Source organism: Chiloscyllium punctatum, chromosome 4, assembly GCF_047496795.1.
Source record: "Chiloscyllium punctatum isolate Juve2018m chromosome 4, sChiPun1.3, whole genome shotgun sequence".
Taxonomy (NCBI): domain Eukaryota; kingdom Metazoa; phylum Chordata; class Chondrichthyes; order Orectolobiformes; family Hemiscylliidae; genus Chiloscyllium; species Chiloscyllium punctatum.
In genome coordinates, this window is record NC_092742.1 from 102,500,485 (window position 1) to 102,516,275 (window position 15,791).

General features: G+C 39.4%; 1 protein-coding gene across 3 annotated transcripts in view; it reads right to left on the minus strand.

Annotated features, from left to right (window-relative positions):
- LOC140476599 (tau-tubulin kinase 2-like) overlaps positions 1 to 15,791 on the minus strand; it is a 299,170-nt gene that overhangs the window by 89,666 nt on the left and 193,713 nt on the right. For all 3 annotated transcript variants that reach the window (XM_072569438.1, XM_072569437.1, XM_072569436.1), the window contains exons 10-11: positions 11,944 to 12,101; positions 3,113 to 3,344 (exon numbers count right to left, since the gene is read on the minus strand). In XM_072569438.1, coding sequence (XP_072425539.1) covers positions 3,113 to 3,344; positions 11,944 to 12,101 — 390 coding nt within the window. The remainder of the gene's footprint in view (positions 1 to 3,112; positions 3,345 to 11,943; positions 12,102 to 15,791) is intronic.

Here is a 15,791-nt window from a genome sequence, read left to right on the forward strand (position 1 = left end):
ACTAGATTTCTAAAAAAAAACCTAGCTAGCCTGTCCAAACCTTCTTCATAACACATCTGCCCGTTATAGATATTAACTGAGTAAACCTTCTCTGGACTGACGGCAATTCTTCCCTAAATAAGGAAATCAATACTGTACATAGAACTCCAAATGCAGTCTCAGCAGTGCTCCATATAATTGAAGCATAATCTACCTACTTTTGTATTCAATTCTTCTCAAAACCAGGACATTTTGTTCGCTTTCCTCATTACTGCACCCGCATAATAATCTTTTGGGGCATTTCGAACACAAGGTCATTAAAAGCCCTCTACATTTCAAGAGTTCTTCAACCTTGCATATAAATAATAAGCTTTTTATTATTTTTCCTGTCAAAGTGGACAATTTCACATTTTCCCACCTTGTAGCCCATTTGCCAGACCTTTGCTCACTGATTAAATTATCCATATCCTTTTCAAGCCTCCCTGATGTTCTCCTCCTACCTGTCTTTGTGTCATCAATAAACTTAGCATTCATATCTTCAGTCCTCTCACCCAAATACTGGGGCACACATCAGTGTTGAGTCATCGCACTGATCCTGAGTTGGAGCAGCACTCAATCTGTCAAGCCAGTGTACTTCGTCACACTCCTGACATATGCCTTGTTGATGGTGAACAGGCTTTGGAGAGTCGGGAGGTGAGTTACTCACTGTACAATTCCCAGGCTCTTTCAGCCACAGTACTTATCCAGCTGGCCCAGTTTAGCTGTTGGTCAATAGTAACCTCCTGGATGCTGATAGTCCTGAATTACGGGATTATAATTTTATTGAATATTGAAGGGAGATGGTTAGATTATCTCTTGTCAGAGATGATCATTGGCAAGACTGAAGCGTCAAGCCGCATAACTGTAGCTTAGCAGTGCCCACTCATGAGCATTGTCCAAGCCTGGCTACATATGAACGCAGACTGCATTAGTACCAGATGAGTTATTATCTGTGTTGAACACTGTGCAATCATCAGTAAACATCTCTACTTTCTGACCTTCATGAGGCAACTGACGATGATTATATCAAGGATAATATCCTGAGTTCTTCTGTAGCAACGTCTCAGGATATGACATTTGACCTCCAACAACAACCACCACTTTGTGCTAATAATTCCAACCATTGGAAAGTTATCCCCTTGATTCTCAGTGACTCCAGTTTTGACAGCCCTCCTTGATTCCATATTCAGTTAAATGCTGCTTTGAATTCAAAGAAGTCATTTCACCTCACCCCTGATTTAAGCCCTTTTACCCATGTTTAGACAAAGGCTATGATTACATCAGAAACTTAGCGGTGCAGGTGGAACCAAATTAAGCAGACTGTTGCCAAGTGGTGCCATTTGTCACGGATACCTTTTATCAATTTACTGATGACTGACAGCACTCTAAGTGAGTTGTAATTGGCTGGGTTCAATTGTCCTGCTTTTTGTGTGCAAGACATACCCGTGCAATTTTCCATATTGTTAGGTAGCTGAAAATGTTATTGCTGTACTGGGACTGTCTAGCTAGGGGCACAGTCAATTCTGGAGTATAAGTCCTCAGTACTAATGCTGAAATGTTGTCAGGGCCTACAGCCTTTGTGGTACCTTGCATCTTAAAGCCTTTCTTGATATCGTGTAGAGTCACTTCAAATTGGCTAAAGGCTACTATCCGTGGTGCTGGAGACCTCAATGGCAGATTATCAAGTCAACACTTCCAGTTGAAGATGGTTGTAAATATTTCTTTTGAATTGATAGGCTGAGCTTGTGCGCAAGCTGACAATGATGAGGAGGATATTTGTGGAGTGTCCTCCTCATCCAGTTAGTTGTTTAGTTGTCCGTGTAAGGACCAGTCTGCTTTGTTGGTGTGCAATCTGTAAATGAGTAGATGGGAGAGGAAGATTGCTCTCATGCAGACACATGAGCCCAGAACACTCACTGGATTGCATAATAATGTTACAACATGGCGGTGAACCCTTCTGCTAATTAAACCAAACACACAGAAAAGCTCACCTCGCCCCGTAATCTGTTAAAGTATGACAGACAGAGAACACCCCAAATTCCACTATTTAAAGAAAAATATCAATTTTATTCTTTAACTCTAAAAGTGAACATTAAACAACAACTATTTACAACTCTAAACCTCCTTTCCCTTGAATGTCTGTTACCCATCTCTCTATAACAATATACTGATCCAATAAAAACCCCTATTAAAACTACATTAAATTTTCAAAACCAGAGAGCGGCTGTCATCCTCTGTCGGTCTTGGTCTTCTGCGGCAGATCTCCCTGGGTCATCTTTGGTCTTTTGCTGCAAAGATGTTGCACATGAAAAAGATACTTTTGATAGTGTGTGCTTGGATGGCACTCTCTCTCTTTCTAGATGGCAGGTTGTCACTCTCTCTCTGGCTAACTCTCAAAACGCCGGTTTATTTATACCCCAAACATCGGATCGCCTCATAGGTTCAATGTTGTCAAAACAGTAAAATTCAAATTTGATTGGGTTTTAGGATCCTAGGGCATAATTTAAACTGATTAGGTAAATTCAAATGGTGGTTAAAATAATTGAGGCATCTAGTTTACAGTCAAATGTTATATATTTTCAATTTTCCAGTACATTCTGGAAACATGTCACATGACAGTTGTCTGCAAACTTTCACTACCAAACAGTCTTCACTCTCTCTTAAAAGGTACAATACACGGCTTCAACTTCATAATAATAACAAAGCCATAAACAGTACCATTCAGGGAACACTAAAAGTCAACAAACAAAATAATCTAAGTCCAATTTAATAATAGGTCAAATCACTACTTTGCATCATCTGTACAAGGTTTTGTTCTTGCTTGCCCTTGAAAATATCTAGATAATATATTTATAAATACCCGATAGCATACCTGCACTGATAAAATGATACCTTGTAACTTTAAAAGTAGAATGGCTCTCTGTCAATGGTGGGAAAAATGGAAGGTTATATTAGGGTCATTTCCATATAAAAACAGAGCTTCATATATCTTTTCATAAAAGTGACAAACATGAATATATTTCAAAAATATTATGATCTCTACAATTTCCTATCATCTCTACACCCTCGTCTGAGATGCCGAAACCCAATTTACCTTACAGCCAGTCGTCTTCATTTTGTTTCTATTAATGTCCATTTCTTCCCAAACATCCTTCTCCCCAACATAAGGAACTTGAGGGTTATGGGCTTCTTGCATTTCTGCCATTCTTTCAGGACTAATGATGCCTGGAACAACATTCTCGCCATCACTAAGCTGTTCATCCTGCAGTACCTCATCAGTATTTTCTTTCATTAGATCTCCTGGCACCAGTGAAGCATTAGCAATTCTGTTGAAATACAAGTGGCAAGATATTTTATATAGTCGATTTTCCAGAAGACAGAAAGAAAAATAGAAATTTCCAAAATTGATTAACATGTGTTTCTTGAGTGCGTACTTGTGTGACTGACAGTGACAAAGATACCTTTCATGTGATTTGGAATGCATTGTCTTCATGAAATGTGGAAGCAGATTTAATTTTCAAAAGTCAATTGGACATATTAATTGAACAGGAAGTGCAGGACTACGAGGAAAGAGGAGAGATGGCTCATCAGGGAGCTCTTTCAATGCGTCAACATAGGCACAAAGGTTCATTGGCCTTTTTATGCTGAAAGCTGGAATTGCACATTGAAATACTGTCCTGAAATTATTCAGTAAGTCACAGTGAATGAACATTTCTATTTATGGATATTACAATATATATTTGCAAAATCCTATTACAAATCAGATGCTTTTGAATAGACAACACGCATGACAAAATGTTGTTATAATTTGTTTTTGCACGTCAATTTTAATGATTATTTTAGTGATATTTTTGTCACAGCCAGGAGTCTTGCCTCAGCTGTATCACTCTTTGCAAAACATCTTGCAAATGAACACAATAACACTGCTAATGGACAACTAATTTTCTTCAGCTGGTTAACTGTCAAGAGGATGGCCTCTATGATTCACAACTGAGGGTACACCTCTGCGTTCACTGACATTTCAGCCAATGTTCCACTCAGATTGCCAATTTTGGCCCCAGGCCATTAAAGCGGTAGGATGCTACATAGCATAATGGAGAGGAGACACCAAGCAGTTATTTATTGTCTGCTTTAACTGCCTGTGAGTAGCACAGAATATTTTGTGAATCACAGAAGCATAAGAACATATTGGGAATCAAATGTTTTGATACGCTAATTGCTTAGCTGTGGGAAAGAAATAAATTACAACAGATTTTTCCTACATGACAGATGCAAAGTACCATATCTGGTACATCAGGAACATACCTTTCCTACAAAACGGTTAAATGATCATAAAAACCAAAAGAACTGCGGATGCTGCAAGTCTGTCAGTTCTGAAGAAGGATCACCGGACCAGAAACGTTTACTCTGATGTTTCTTCACAGATGGCTGCCAGATGTGCTGAATTTTTCCAGCAATTTCTGTTTTTGTTTCTGATTAAATGACCATAATATATTGTTCTATTGTTGGGAAATAACTGGAAGCAAGTTAACATGATGGGGAAATAACATCTCCTGTTTAGAACAAGTCATCAGCATGAAATCCAAGAATCTAACATCCCGCCTCATTAAAAGGACAAGCTAGAATATTAATATAAGACATTTTGGGGACTAAAATGATTAGGTTTTAAGCTCTTTGATTGCTTGGTAGTTTAGCAAATTTTAAATCAAGAATGGCAGGGATATGCCTACAATTTCACAAATTGGGTTAACTACCAGGAGGAAGGCTGGCTAGGAAACAAAGGGGTTGTGAAAAAATTAAGAGGACACTTTGTGCACTTCTTAGTGGCTGCAACAATAAGTTGCAGAGGCTTGGAGCCAAAGCACTTACACAAAAACTGGTACTGCATGCAAGATGATTTAACGAAGAAAGGGTTTCGTGATAGGAGGGGAATGATGGAAGAATTTTAAAGCAAAGTAAGGAAAACATTTTGCTTTTCCAGCAAATTGTACAAAAAACCTTTGTGTTTGCAAACTTGTATGATTAAAGAGTAGAGAACTATGTTCCCACACACAGTACAGCATCCAACATATGTTGAAGAAAATTGAACAACTCAAAAAAAAGTTCCATTTTGTGTTCATTTGGCAATGCAGGAATTTATGATTATAATAATGCAGTCAAGTCTAATAATCTGCTTTGTAAAAGCTTAATGTGCTTTCTCTCTTTTGTTTCAAGAAAGGTACTATTATAAATGTGAGTAAATATTAATATCGGATTTGAGCCAAAGAATAATAATTGTATCTAGTTCCCTTCCCTAACAACACGGCAAGACTGTTCAAAATATTAACAAATTGCACTTGGCATTGGTGATATGTTTCAGTATTTCAGAATGGATCAACAGTAATTTGAGATAACTTCTAGTTTCTTTGCGGGCAAAACTTTTAGATAACCTTATACAGACCAGTAACTAAATGTTTCAGGAGACTAGCTGAAACCATCTTAAAATAATGTATTGTGAATTCATAGATCTCAACAACATGCCCAGGAGCAATCTCTATTTGGAGCCCAAATCACTCCAACAATACAAGAATGAGCCAATTTGGAATTCAGCCAGGAGTTAAGAACGTACCTATCTATCAGATTGCCTAGGCAGCAACGCAACTCTGCAAATTCCATTCTGTCTGGGCAGGGTACAGTTCAGCCCCAGAAATGATCAAATTACCTATTCCTTGCACAATCTGCTATAATCTGCTGTGGTTTCAAAAACCTTCCCTTTGACATATCTTTGGGCTTTCGTCCCAATTCTCCCTACTTGTAAGGATTTTGGGCACACACTCAACAGACATGTATTTACTCCTGAACAGAAATGTGATCAACATCTCCTGCAAAAAATGTTCTTTAGAAATGCAGGTTGTTGCTGGTAGTTTGTGTTATTCATCCAGAATTGGCCATCTATTATCCCCAACCCCACTACTCCCAAACTACCAAATTGTCGTGACATCACCAAATACGAAAACCATATAATCTAATTTGTGATTAATTTTTTAAAAACTTATTTTTAGACTTTCTTCCCTAAAGGGTGAACCAAATAGGTTTTAGGACATTGTGTAGTTTTATGGTTCCTATTACTAACACCAAATTTTTTTCCTCAATTCCAAATTTTATTTGATTGAATTTAAATTGCTCAATTTCCAGTGGCAGGCTTTGAACTCTGCCTCAAGAACATTCGTTGAGCTTCTGGATTACTAGTTTGATAACAATTACCATGTTATCATTTCCTATCAGTTATCGCCAATTTAATATAAATGTCACTTGGTTTAAAAATATTATGAAAAATCACATTAAGACTGAACCACTTTTTAGATAGGGTTCCCTATACAAGTTTCTCTTTAAACCTCACCTCATCTTCACTGTTGTTATTGTTCTATTCCACACTAAGTTTCAGTATTGTTTCATGTCTATGTTTCTTTCATTTAGTGTACCTTTTACACTGCTTTAGAACAGTGTTTGCCAAATGTTTTCTCATTGCGACCCCATTTAAAGGCTCAAAAATTGATACGACCCCTCGATGAACCAGTACAGCAGAGGGGGAAGGGAAGGCAGTGTATGAGAACATGGTGCAGAGGAGAAAACTCCTGGAGAGAAGAGGAGGAACTTCACTGTGGCCTTTGTGGGCTCAGAATTTCTGCCCCCAAGGTTTTAATTCACAACCTACTTGGGGCCCTAAAACCACTTTGGGAACCCCTGCCTTAGAATGTGTTCAGTAATGTGAATACTTCCCTCTCCCTTTGGTTTGTTAATGTTACTTCCTGAATAGGAGACAGCAAATGATCAGCTCCATAACTGGCATTACAACTCTTTAATCAGTTGCACATATATTCAGGGAATACAGTCAAAGACACTGGAATAAAGTGCAATTTATCTTTGGTAATGTTTGAAATGACTGGATACTGCAGCTTGACTTGAAAGTCAACATGTACATGCTGAAATAAAACTTGTCTTATGCTTATTCCATAGTGGGAAAATGATATTTTGTTCTTACTGTGTTCAGCGTCATATTCTATGTACTCCTTCACTGTTTTTTGCTATTTAACAAATTAAATAAGATAAACCTTATTAAATTTGTTAATGGTAAACATTTTATTTGTGTACTTTGAAAGTTGAACACCAGCTGTTCTGTAACACCCCCATTTCAAATTAGGCATGCCCACCAGAGAATATATTTCATCAGAGCTCCAAAATGATTCTTTTACTTAAAGTTTCACGTCAGCTTTCCTAATTCTGAGCTTAAAGCAAGATCGACTAGCCCCCAGTCCACAGTGAAGCCTGTCTGTGTAGATCCCATATACTCTGTCTCAGTTTCTTTCTTTCTGTTGCTTTCTCTCTGTAATAGAAAAATAAAAAATTCTTTAAATGTTTTAAAAACTTTTTATTTTCCTTCTTTTTTAAAAATTGATTCTAGTTCTTTCCATCTCCCAATTCTAAGTCCTACTTTGCCCCATTCCCAATCTACGTTATCTTTTGTTTAATGCTTCTTTGTTTGCACTTTTTTAAAAAAGATTCCCTACAGTATGGAAACAGGCTCTTTGGCCCAACGAGTCCACATTGACCCTCCAAAGAGTAACCCACTCAGATCCATTTCCCTCTGACTAATGCACCTAACACTATGGGCAATTTAGAACGGCCAATTCACCTAACCTGCACATCTTTGGACTGTGGGAGGAAACCCACGCAGACACAGGGATAATGTGCAAATTCTCCACAGACAGTCGCCGGAGGCTGGAAGTGAACCCAGGTCCCTGGCGCTGTGAGGTAGCAGTGCTAACCACTGAGCCACCATCTTTTATTCTGTTGCCATCTACAGGTGCTACATCAACATTATCCGAAAACACTTCAAAGGAAAGTTAACAAACCAAAATTGACATCAAACCACTTTATTAGGAAAAGATGACCAAAAACTTGGCCAAAAATCTAAGTCTTTAAGGGTCTTAAAAGATTGGATAGAAGAGAGTTCTAGAGGTAGGAAGGGAATTTCAGAGTTTAAAGTTGCAGTTAAAGGCATGGCTGTCAATGATGCCACAATTAAAATTAGAGATGTGGAAGTGATGAGAATTAGAGGAGTGAAGAAATCTTGAAGAGTTGCAGGGCTGGAGAAGATCAAAAGTGAGGAGGGTAAGGAGGGATGTAAAAGCAACAATTGTTAGAATTGAGGAACTACCTGATCATGAGACAATCTAGGTCAGTTAGCAATGGTGAATGGAAGTTCATGAGGTCACTGAACGTGAGCATGCAGGTTCAGCAGGCAGTCAAGGCGGCAAATGGTCTGTTGGCCTTCAAAGCAAAATATTTGAGTACAGGAGAACAGATGACTTACTAGAGTTACACAGTATCTTGGTAAGACCACACCTGAAATGTGTGCACAGTTTTGGTCTTATCTGTGGAAGGATGGCCTTGCTACAGAGCACATGCAGTGAACATTTACCAAAGTAATTCGTGGGATGGTGGAAGTGACTCATGAGGACAGGTTGAATAGGTTAGAAATGTATTTGCAGCAGAAATAGGGGAAATTGCATAGAACCTATAAAATTCTAACAGGACTAGGCAGGGTAATGCAGAAAGGATATTCCCAATAACAGGAAAGTCCAGATCCAGGGGTCACTGTCTAAGGATTCAAGATGAAAAATTTAGGACTGAAATGAGGAAAAGTTTCTTCACCTAGATTGGTGAAGCTGTGAAATTAGCAAACACAAAAAACACTGTATAGAGAGTCATAGAGATATACAGCACGGAAACAGCCTCTTTGGTCCAACTCATCCATGTCGACCAGATATCCCAACCCAATCTAGTCCCACCTGCCAGCACCCAGCCCATATCCCTCCAAACCCTTCCTATTCATATACCCATCCAAATGCCTCTTAAATGTTGCAATTATACTAGCCTCCACCACTTCCTCTGGCAGCTCATTCCATACACGTACTTCCCTCTGCATGAAAAAGTTGCCCCTTAGGTTTCTTTTATGTCTTTCCCCTCTCACCCTAAACCTATGCCTTCCAGTTCTGGACTCACCCACCCCATGGAAAAGACTTTGTCTATTTATCCTATTCATGCCCCTCACGTATGGTTTCCAGAATGAGTTGAACGTGGCACTTGGGGCTGAAAGGATCAAAGAATGTGGGGAAAGGCAGGAACAGGTAATTAAGTTGAATGACAAGGCAGGCTTGAAGGGCCAAATAGCCCATTCCTGCTCCTATTCCTGACTCAATATAAGGCAGCACAGTTTTGGATGACCAAGTTTATGAACAGCGTTAAGTGAAAAATTAGCGAGGACAGCACTGGAGTAATCCCCAGTTTAAAAAAAAACTTTGCTTTTTCCTTTGCCTTCATAACCTGAGACTCCAGATATCATTTTTTGCATTCTATCAACATCACTCCAAACTATGTGACTGAAGACTGCTCTTCCTGAAAAGTCATCAAAACAAAATTGCTATTGCAACATTATTACTGCAGTAGCTTACAATGAGCTAAGATGCATTTCATGTCAATTTTATTAGCAGTATTAGTAGTAATTCAAAAACACCTCAAAATTCATGGATGGTCCTAGAATGAACGGATGGTCCTAGAAGTAGCACCTGAATTGAAGACTAACTGAAATAGACTAACTGCCTAGTGAAACAAGAAACAAAATGTAAAGCTGCATTGAGAACATTGTTGAGCCCAGGTTGCTCTCACTCCAAGATGCAGATCACCATGGACCCCTGGGCACCCCCAACCAAGGTGCAGATCATCATTGAGCCTGGCCATTCCCCACAAGGTGTAGAACATCTTCAAACCAGGTTGCCCCATCCTAAAGTGAGGAACATCATTCAACCCAGGCCACTTACAACAGATTGCCACTGAACCAGGATGCTCCCACCCAAAGGCAGCAGAACATCATTAAAGTGTTGGTTGCCCTCACCAAAGTTGCAGAATATCATCAAGCCAGTTAGAATGGACATCACTCCAAGGCACAATTCCTAAGTCTGAAAACATTCCTTTTGTCTTTAATCCCATGTATTAATAGCAGCTGTATTTGCGTTTAAAACAAATTGTTTTTTCTTTTGCTGATAAAGTAAGAAGAACAGTATATATCAAAGTAGTAATCAGTTCTTGAGGTGATCAGGTAAGGGGCTGGAGACTACATGAATCTGAGAATAGCTGGAATACAGTTTCTACTGCAAACCGATCCAGGTTTCATCTTGCCAAGATAATTCATGCAGGATGTGGTGATTGTAAGGTCGTCAGCTAGGTGGACCTCAGAATATGAGTTCCCTGACTGGGGCTGTTAACCTAATCTAAGCAGGGAGGCCTGGCTGACAGATAAGAATAGCAATATCAAACAGCCTGTTCATTCTGAGAGCTGGTTCTGAGGAAGCTGGATCAGTGTCAAGTAAAGGTGATGGGATACCAGCTTCTGTGGAGTTATTTCACAGGGAATCACACAATGTGTTATTTTTGTATTAGGATAACATTGGTGAAGTTCCACAAACTACTGTAATCTACATGATCTTGTTACTGTGTAACTGTTATTATCAATAAGTTTATTCCATTGCTTCTGACATAAACCATTTCTTTGATAGCAATCATTTCACAACTTCCTGAGAAAATTTGCATCCTACCCAACAAGCTAAATACAGCACTATAGACATCTATTCCATCCAGTTTAACACATCACCAGGTAGCATCAACCTACAGAAGGGATAGTCCTAGCATCTGAATGGAATTAAAGTCATGAGTGGTTAAGTGTTACTAAGATTTCAAATTAGGAAGATTAGTTTACAGGAAGAATGAAAAGTCAAGGAGTTCTACAATTTTGAGCCTGGAAAAGAATTAACAAGAAATGGAACAAGAATCAGCAAGAAAATGCATATAGGACACTCAAGTTCTTGAAATAAATATATATGCATTTAAAAATTCAAAGAAATATATTAAGTAGGAACCCTTTAATGTCTAACTCAAAACTACTAAGCTTCTAAACTTACTTGGAAGATAAATACAGAATGTGGTACTAAAATTAGAGTGGCCACTTGATTTTTCAGGCAAGACTTTTTGTCCTCTTTACAGAATTTTATTTTGTACGTGTGTGGCTTCAGACATACACCATTAGCATTGTTATTTCAAAAACAAGTTAGGACATACACTTTTTCTCAGTAAACTGAATGGATGGAGATCAACTGTATCGCATACACGTGGGTCAGTTACAAATGATGTCTGATCAATTGATTCTATAATAAATAATTTATTGTTGTGTCTTTGGCCCATAGCTTATTATGCAAAGTTTGTCTAGGATATATGCTTCAGATTTTGCCCAATAATCTCTGATAGGCTCAAGTTCACAGTTTCCATTTTTGGAAGATGCACTTTAAATTAATGAACATTGACATCATCTCACCCACATATTGGGAAAATGAAGCAAGAACATGGTCTTACAAAAGTGTTACTGATTACGGAGCTTGTAGAAATATGGAACAATTTAAAATTCTGTGAACAGATTTAATCTTTATTCTTTTCTGAATATGCTCTCAGAAGGTTTTACTTTTGCTGGGCAAATTGACTTCAACTGTAAAAGACTGATTTGAGAGAGATACAAGACCAACTTTCACAGTAAATAGGAACAAGTGGTATAGATCTCATATGGTATCTTATGTGGCAGTCCTCTCTGCAGCTATGCCAAATATCAGTTGGCAACTGCATCCCAAGTATTAGATCAATTCTAGATCTTTGATGAGCAGGTATTGCTGCAATTAACACACAGTGGTGAACCAGTTTGTTCTACAGGGCTGTGATCCACAAAAAATCTTTGAGCACTGTTTAAATTACTAAACAATGCTTAGTTGGGAGCACATTTAAATTGCGAGAAATATTCCTTCAACAGATTCAAATTTTCCAATTCAGTGGTATCCTACTCACCCAAGAGCAGCAGGTGTCTGCCGCGTATGTAGCTGAGGAGTGGTAGATGTGGTTATCATGGTAAGAGATCCATCCGTCCCAGTTTTCTCCCAGTCAAAGGGGTCGCTGTCAACAACCCCATGTGCTTTAATGCTGCTGTCAAATACAGACATCAACAACTGCAGGATAAAGGGACAAAAGCAGATCAGAATTAACTAAGTTAAAAGAGTAAAATAATGGGTCAGATACAGGGGCTCTGGGATAGTGACAGAGAAAATAACAAGTGGCAGTGATGAGAAGCAAGGATCTTAACTCAAGTTTCAGAACTCCTTGCAGTAAAGCTCAAGAGAACTTTGGTCTTCCCAAAGTGAGAATCCCACTGGGAAATCAGTGTTAATGGTAACGTAGAATTTCAGCTTTGCTGAAACCAAGATGACCAACATGTGGCACTTTGAAGGATCATAAATGAACCATAAGTTTACTGAATAGATGTAAATGGTCAACAACAAATAGTCTACATTGCCTCTGAAGAGTTTACAGACATGGTTTTGAATTCAGCCATATTTTCAAATACTACAAACTTACCAAACCCTTAACTACAAAATCAAAACAACCCAGAGAGATTTAAAACTACTGATAACTGGGAAGAAACAGTGAAAGGGGTTTGTTGAATTTTGGTTTACATCCTTCTATATCACATTCAATATTTCACAGGCATACTTTATTTGGATTGAAACGAAAAGCGAGTGCAAGTTATTTTGTGAATCAGATCCTCCCAGCTATGGAGGAGCAGACATTTACTTAGAAGCTTTATCATCACACCACTGCAGTAACAAAGCATGATTTTGAAAATATCATCTTAATTATCGCTAATAAGTCAATTCTGTTACATAGCAGGGTTTTGACAAACTGGTTAAGTTGTAAGAGCTTGGCCAGTCATGCTAAGCTGTGGAAAAATCATGTTTTTTTTTGGGTATTGCCACCTTGAGGATTGTCCATCATTTTAATCACTCCATAACCTGCCTCCTGTAAAGACAGAGGATCTGTGCAACAGCCTAATTCTTTTCCATGATTTTAAAGATAAGTTTTCATAAAACCATGCAGTAGCCAAACAAAAATAAAATTTCTGCACCAGGTGTACAGGGTTGCAGTTAGCAGAATTATTCAGATGCTACAAAAAAGATAAATTAACTTATCTTCTTCATTAGTTAGGTGCCCTAGACTCTCTGAGAAACAGTCCAAAACAAGGGGGCAGAAGAACAGAGCGATAAAAAGACAAGACTGCAAGAGTGAACAGGGAGAGCGGCAGCGTTTTATGGCAAACCTGCAAACTGAGTAAAGTGATCTTCTCTTGATTAAAACTTAAAAACATAAACATAAAGGATGGAACAGTGTTTTGAAGAGCAGTAAAACTGTGCTATTTTCCGGATCTGTAGACCGTTAAAATGCAAAGATAGCCTTTAATAGAGTTATGTGCTCTTCTTGTCAGATGCGAGAGATTAGGGAGAGATTCCATGTTACTGATGATTATATCTGCAGTAAGTGTACTTGCATATGAATTCCATCAGATTGCATGAACCGGTTGGAGCGGCAGTTCGAGGCAATGAGGAATATACAGGAACTAGGGGGTGTGATGTATGGCAGTTATTGGAAAGGAGAAAAGCACAGATACAGTCAGGTAGATGAGTTAGCTCTGGGAAAGGTAGGAGGGGGAGGCAGGTATTGCTGGAATCCCCTGTGGCTGCACTCATCTCAAACAACAATGCTGTTTTGGAAAATGTAGGGGGTGATGGACTCTCAGGGGAATGCAGCATGAACAGCCAAGTTTCTGGTACTGACGCTGGCTCTCATGTAACGAGGGGTATATCAGGTTCCAAGCGATTGATTGCGATAAGGGACTGTCCAGTCAGAGACAGAGACAGAGGCGCAGACAGACCTTTCTGAGGTAGAAAGTATGAAATCAGAATGGTGTGCTGCCTGCCTCCCTAGTGCCAGCATCAAGGATATCCAGAGTATTGAGTACAGGAGTTGGGAGGGCATGTTGTGGCTGTACAGTACACTGGTTAGGCCACTGTTGGAATATTGTGTGCAATTCTGGTCTCCTTCCTATCGAAAAGATGTTGTGAAACTTGAAAGGGTTCAGAAAAGATTTACAAGGATGTCGCCAGGGTTGGAGTATCTGAGCTACAGGGAGAGATTGAACAGGCTGGGGCTGTTTTCTCTGGAGCTTCGGAGGCTGAGGTTTACAAAGGTTTACAAAATTATGAGGGGCATGGATAGGATAAATAGGCAAAGCCTTTTCCCTGGGATCAGGGAGTCCAGAACTAGAGGGCATAGGTTTAGGGTGAGAGGGGAAAGATATAAAAGAGACCTAAGGAGCAACTTTTTCATGCAGAGGGTGGTACATGTATGGAATGAGCTGCCAGAGGATGTGGAGGAGGCTGGTACAATTGCAACATTTAAGAGGCATTTGGATGGGTATATGAATAGGAAGGGTTTGGAGGGATATGGGCCGGGTGCTGGCAGGTGGGACTAGATTGGGTTGGGATATCTGGTCGGCATGGACGGGTTGGACCGAAGAGTCTGTTTCCATGCTGTACACCTCTATGACTCTAAGTGTACTCCTACTGCCTTTATACTCTAAGGATTCACTTGATCTCTGCTGTCTATACCTGACATATGCTTCCTTCGTTTTAACCAGAACCTCTATTTCTCTAGTCATCCAGCATTCCTTACACCCACCAGCCTTTCCTTTCATCCTAACAGGAACGCAGTGTCTCTGGACTCTCGTCAGCTAAATTTTGAAGGCTTCCCATTTTCCAGCCGTCCCTTTACGCACTATATCCATGCCCCCAATCAATATTTGTAAGTTCTTGCCTATCATCATCAAAACTGGTCTTCCTCCAATTTAGAACTTGAACTTTTAGATCCTGTCTATCCTTTACCATCATTATTTTAAAACTAATAGAATTATGGTTGCTGACCCCAAAGTGCTCCCCCAATGATACCTCAGTCACCTGCCCTGCGTTATTTCCCAAGAATAGGTCAAGATTTGCACCTTCTCTAGGAGGTACATCCACATATTGAATCAGAAAATTTTCTTGTACACACTTAACAAATTCCTCTCTATCTGAACACTTAACACCATGGCAATCCTAGTGTATTTAGTGTCATGCGCAAATTTATTAATCCATCCTTCTACGCCCTCATCCAGGTCATTTATAAAAATGACAAACAGCAGTGGCCCCAGAACAGATCCTTGCACTACAACACTGGTAACTGAACCCCAGGATGAACATTTCCCATCAACAACCACCCTCTGTCTTCTTTCAGCTAGCCAATTTCTGATCCAAACAGCTAAGTCACCCTCAATCCCATGCCTCCATATTTTGTGCAATAGCCTACTGTGGGGAACCTGATCAAATGCCTTACTGAAATCCCTATACACCACATCAACTGCTTTACCCTCATCCACCTGTGTGGTCACCTTCTCGAAGAACTCAACAAGATTTGTGTGGCACGACCTACCCTTCACAAAACAGTGTTGACTATCCCTAATCAACTTATTCCTTTCTAGATTATTATAAATCCTATCATCCTTTCCAATACTTTACCCACTACTGAAGCAAGGCACACTGGTCTATAATTACCAGGGTTGTCTCTACTCCCTTCTTGAACAAGGGAACAACATTTGCTATCCTCCAGCGTTCTGGCACTATTCCTATAGACAATGATGACAAAGATCAAAGCCAAAGGCTCTGCAATCTGCTCCCTGGCTTCCCAGAGAATCCTAGGATAAATCCCATCCAGCCCAGGGAACTTACCTACTTTCACATTTTCCAGAATTGTTAACACCTCCTCCTCATGAA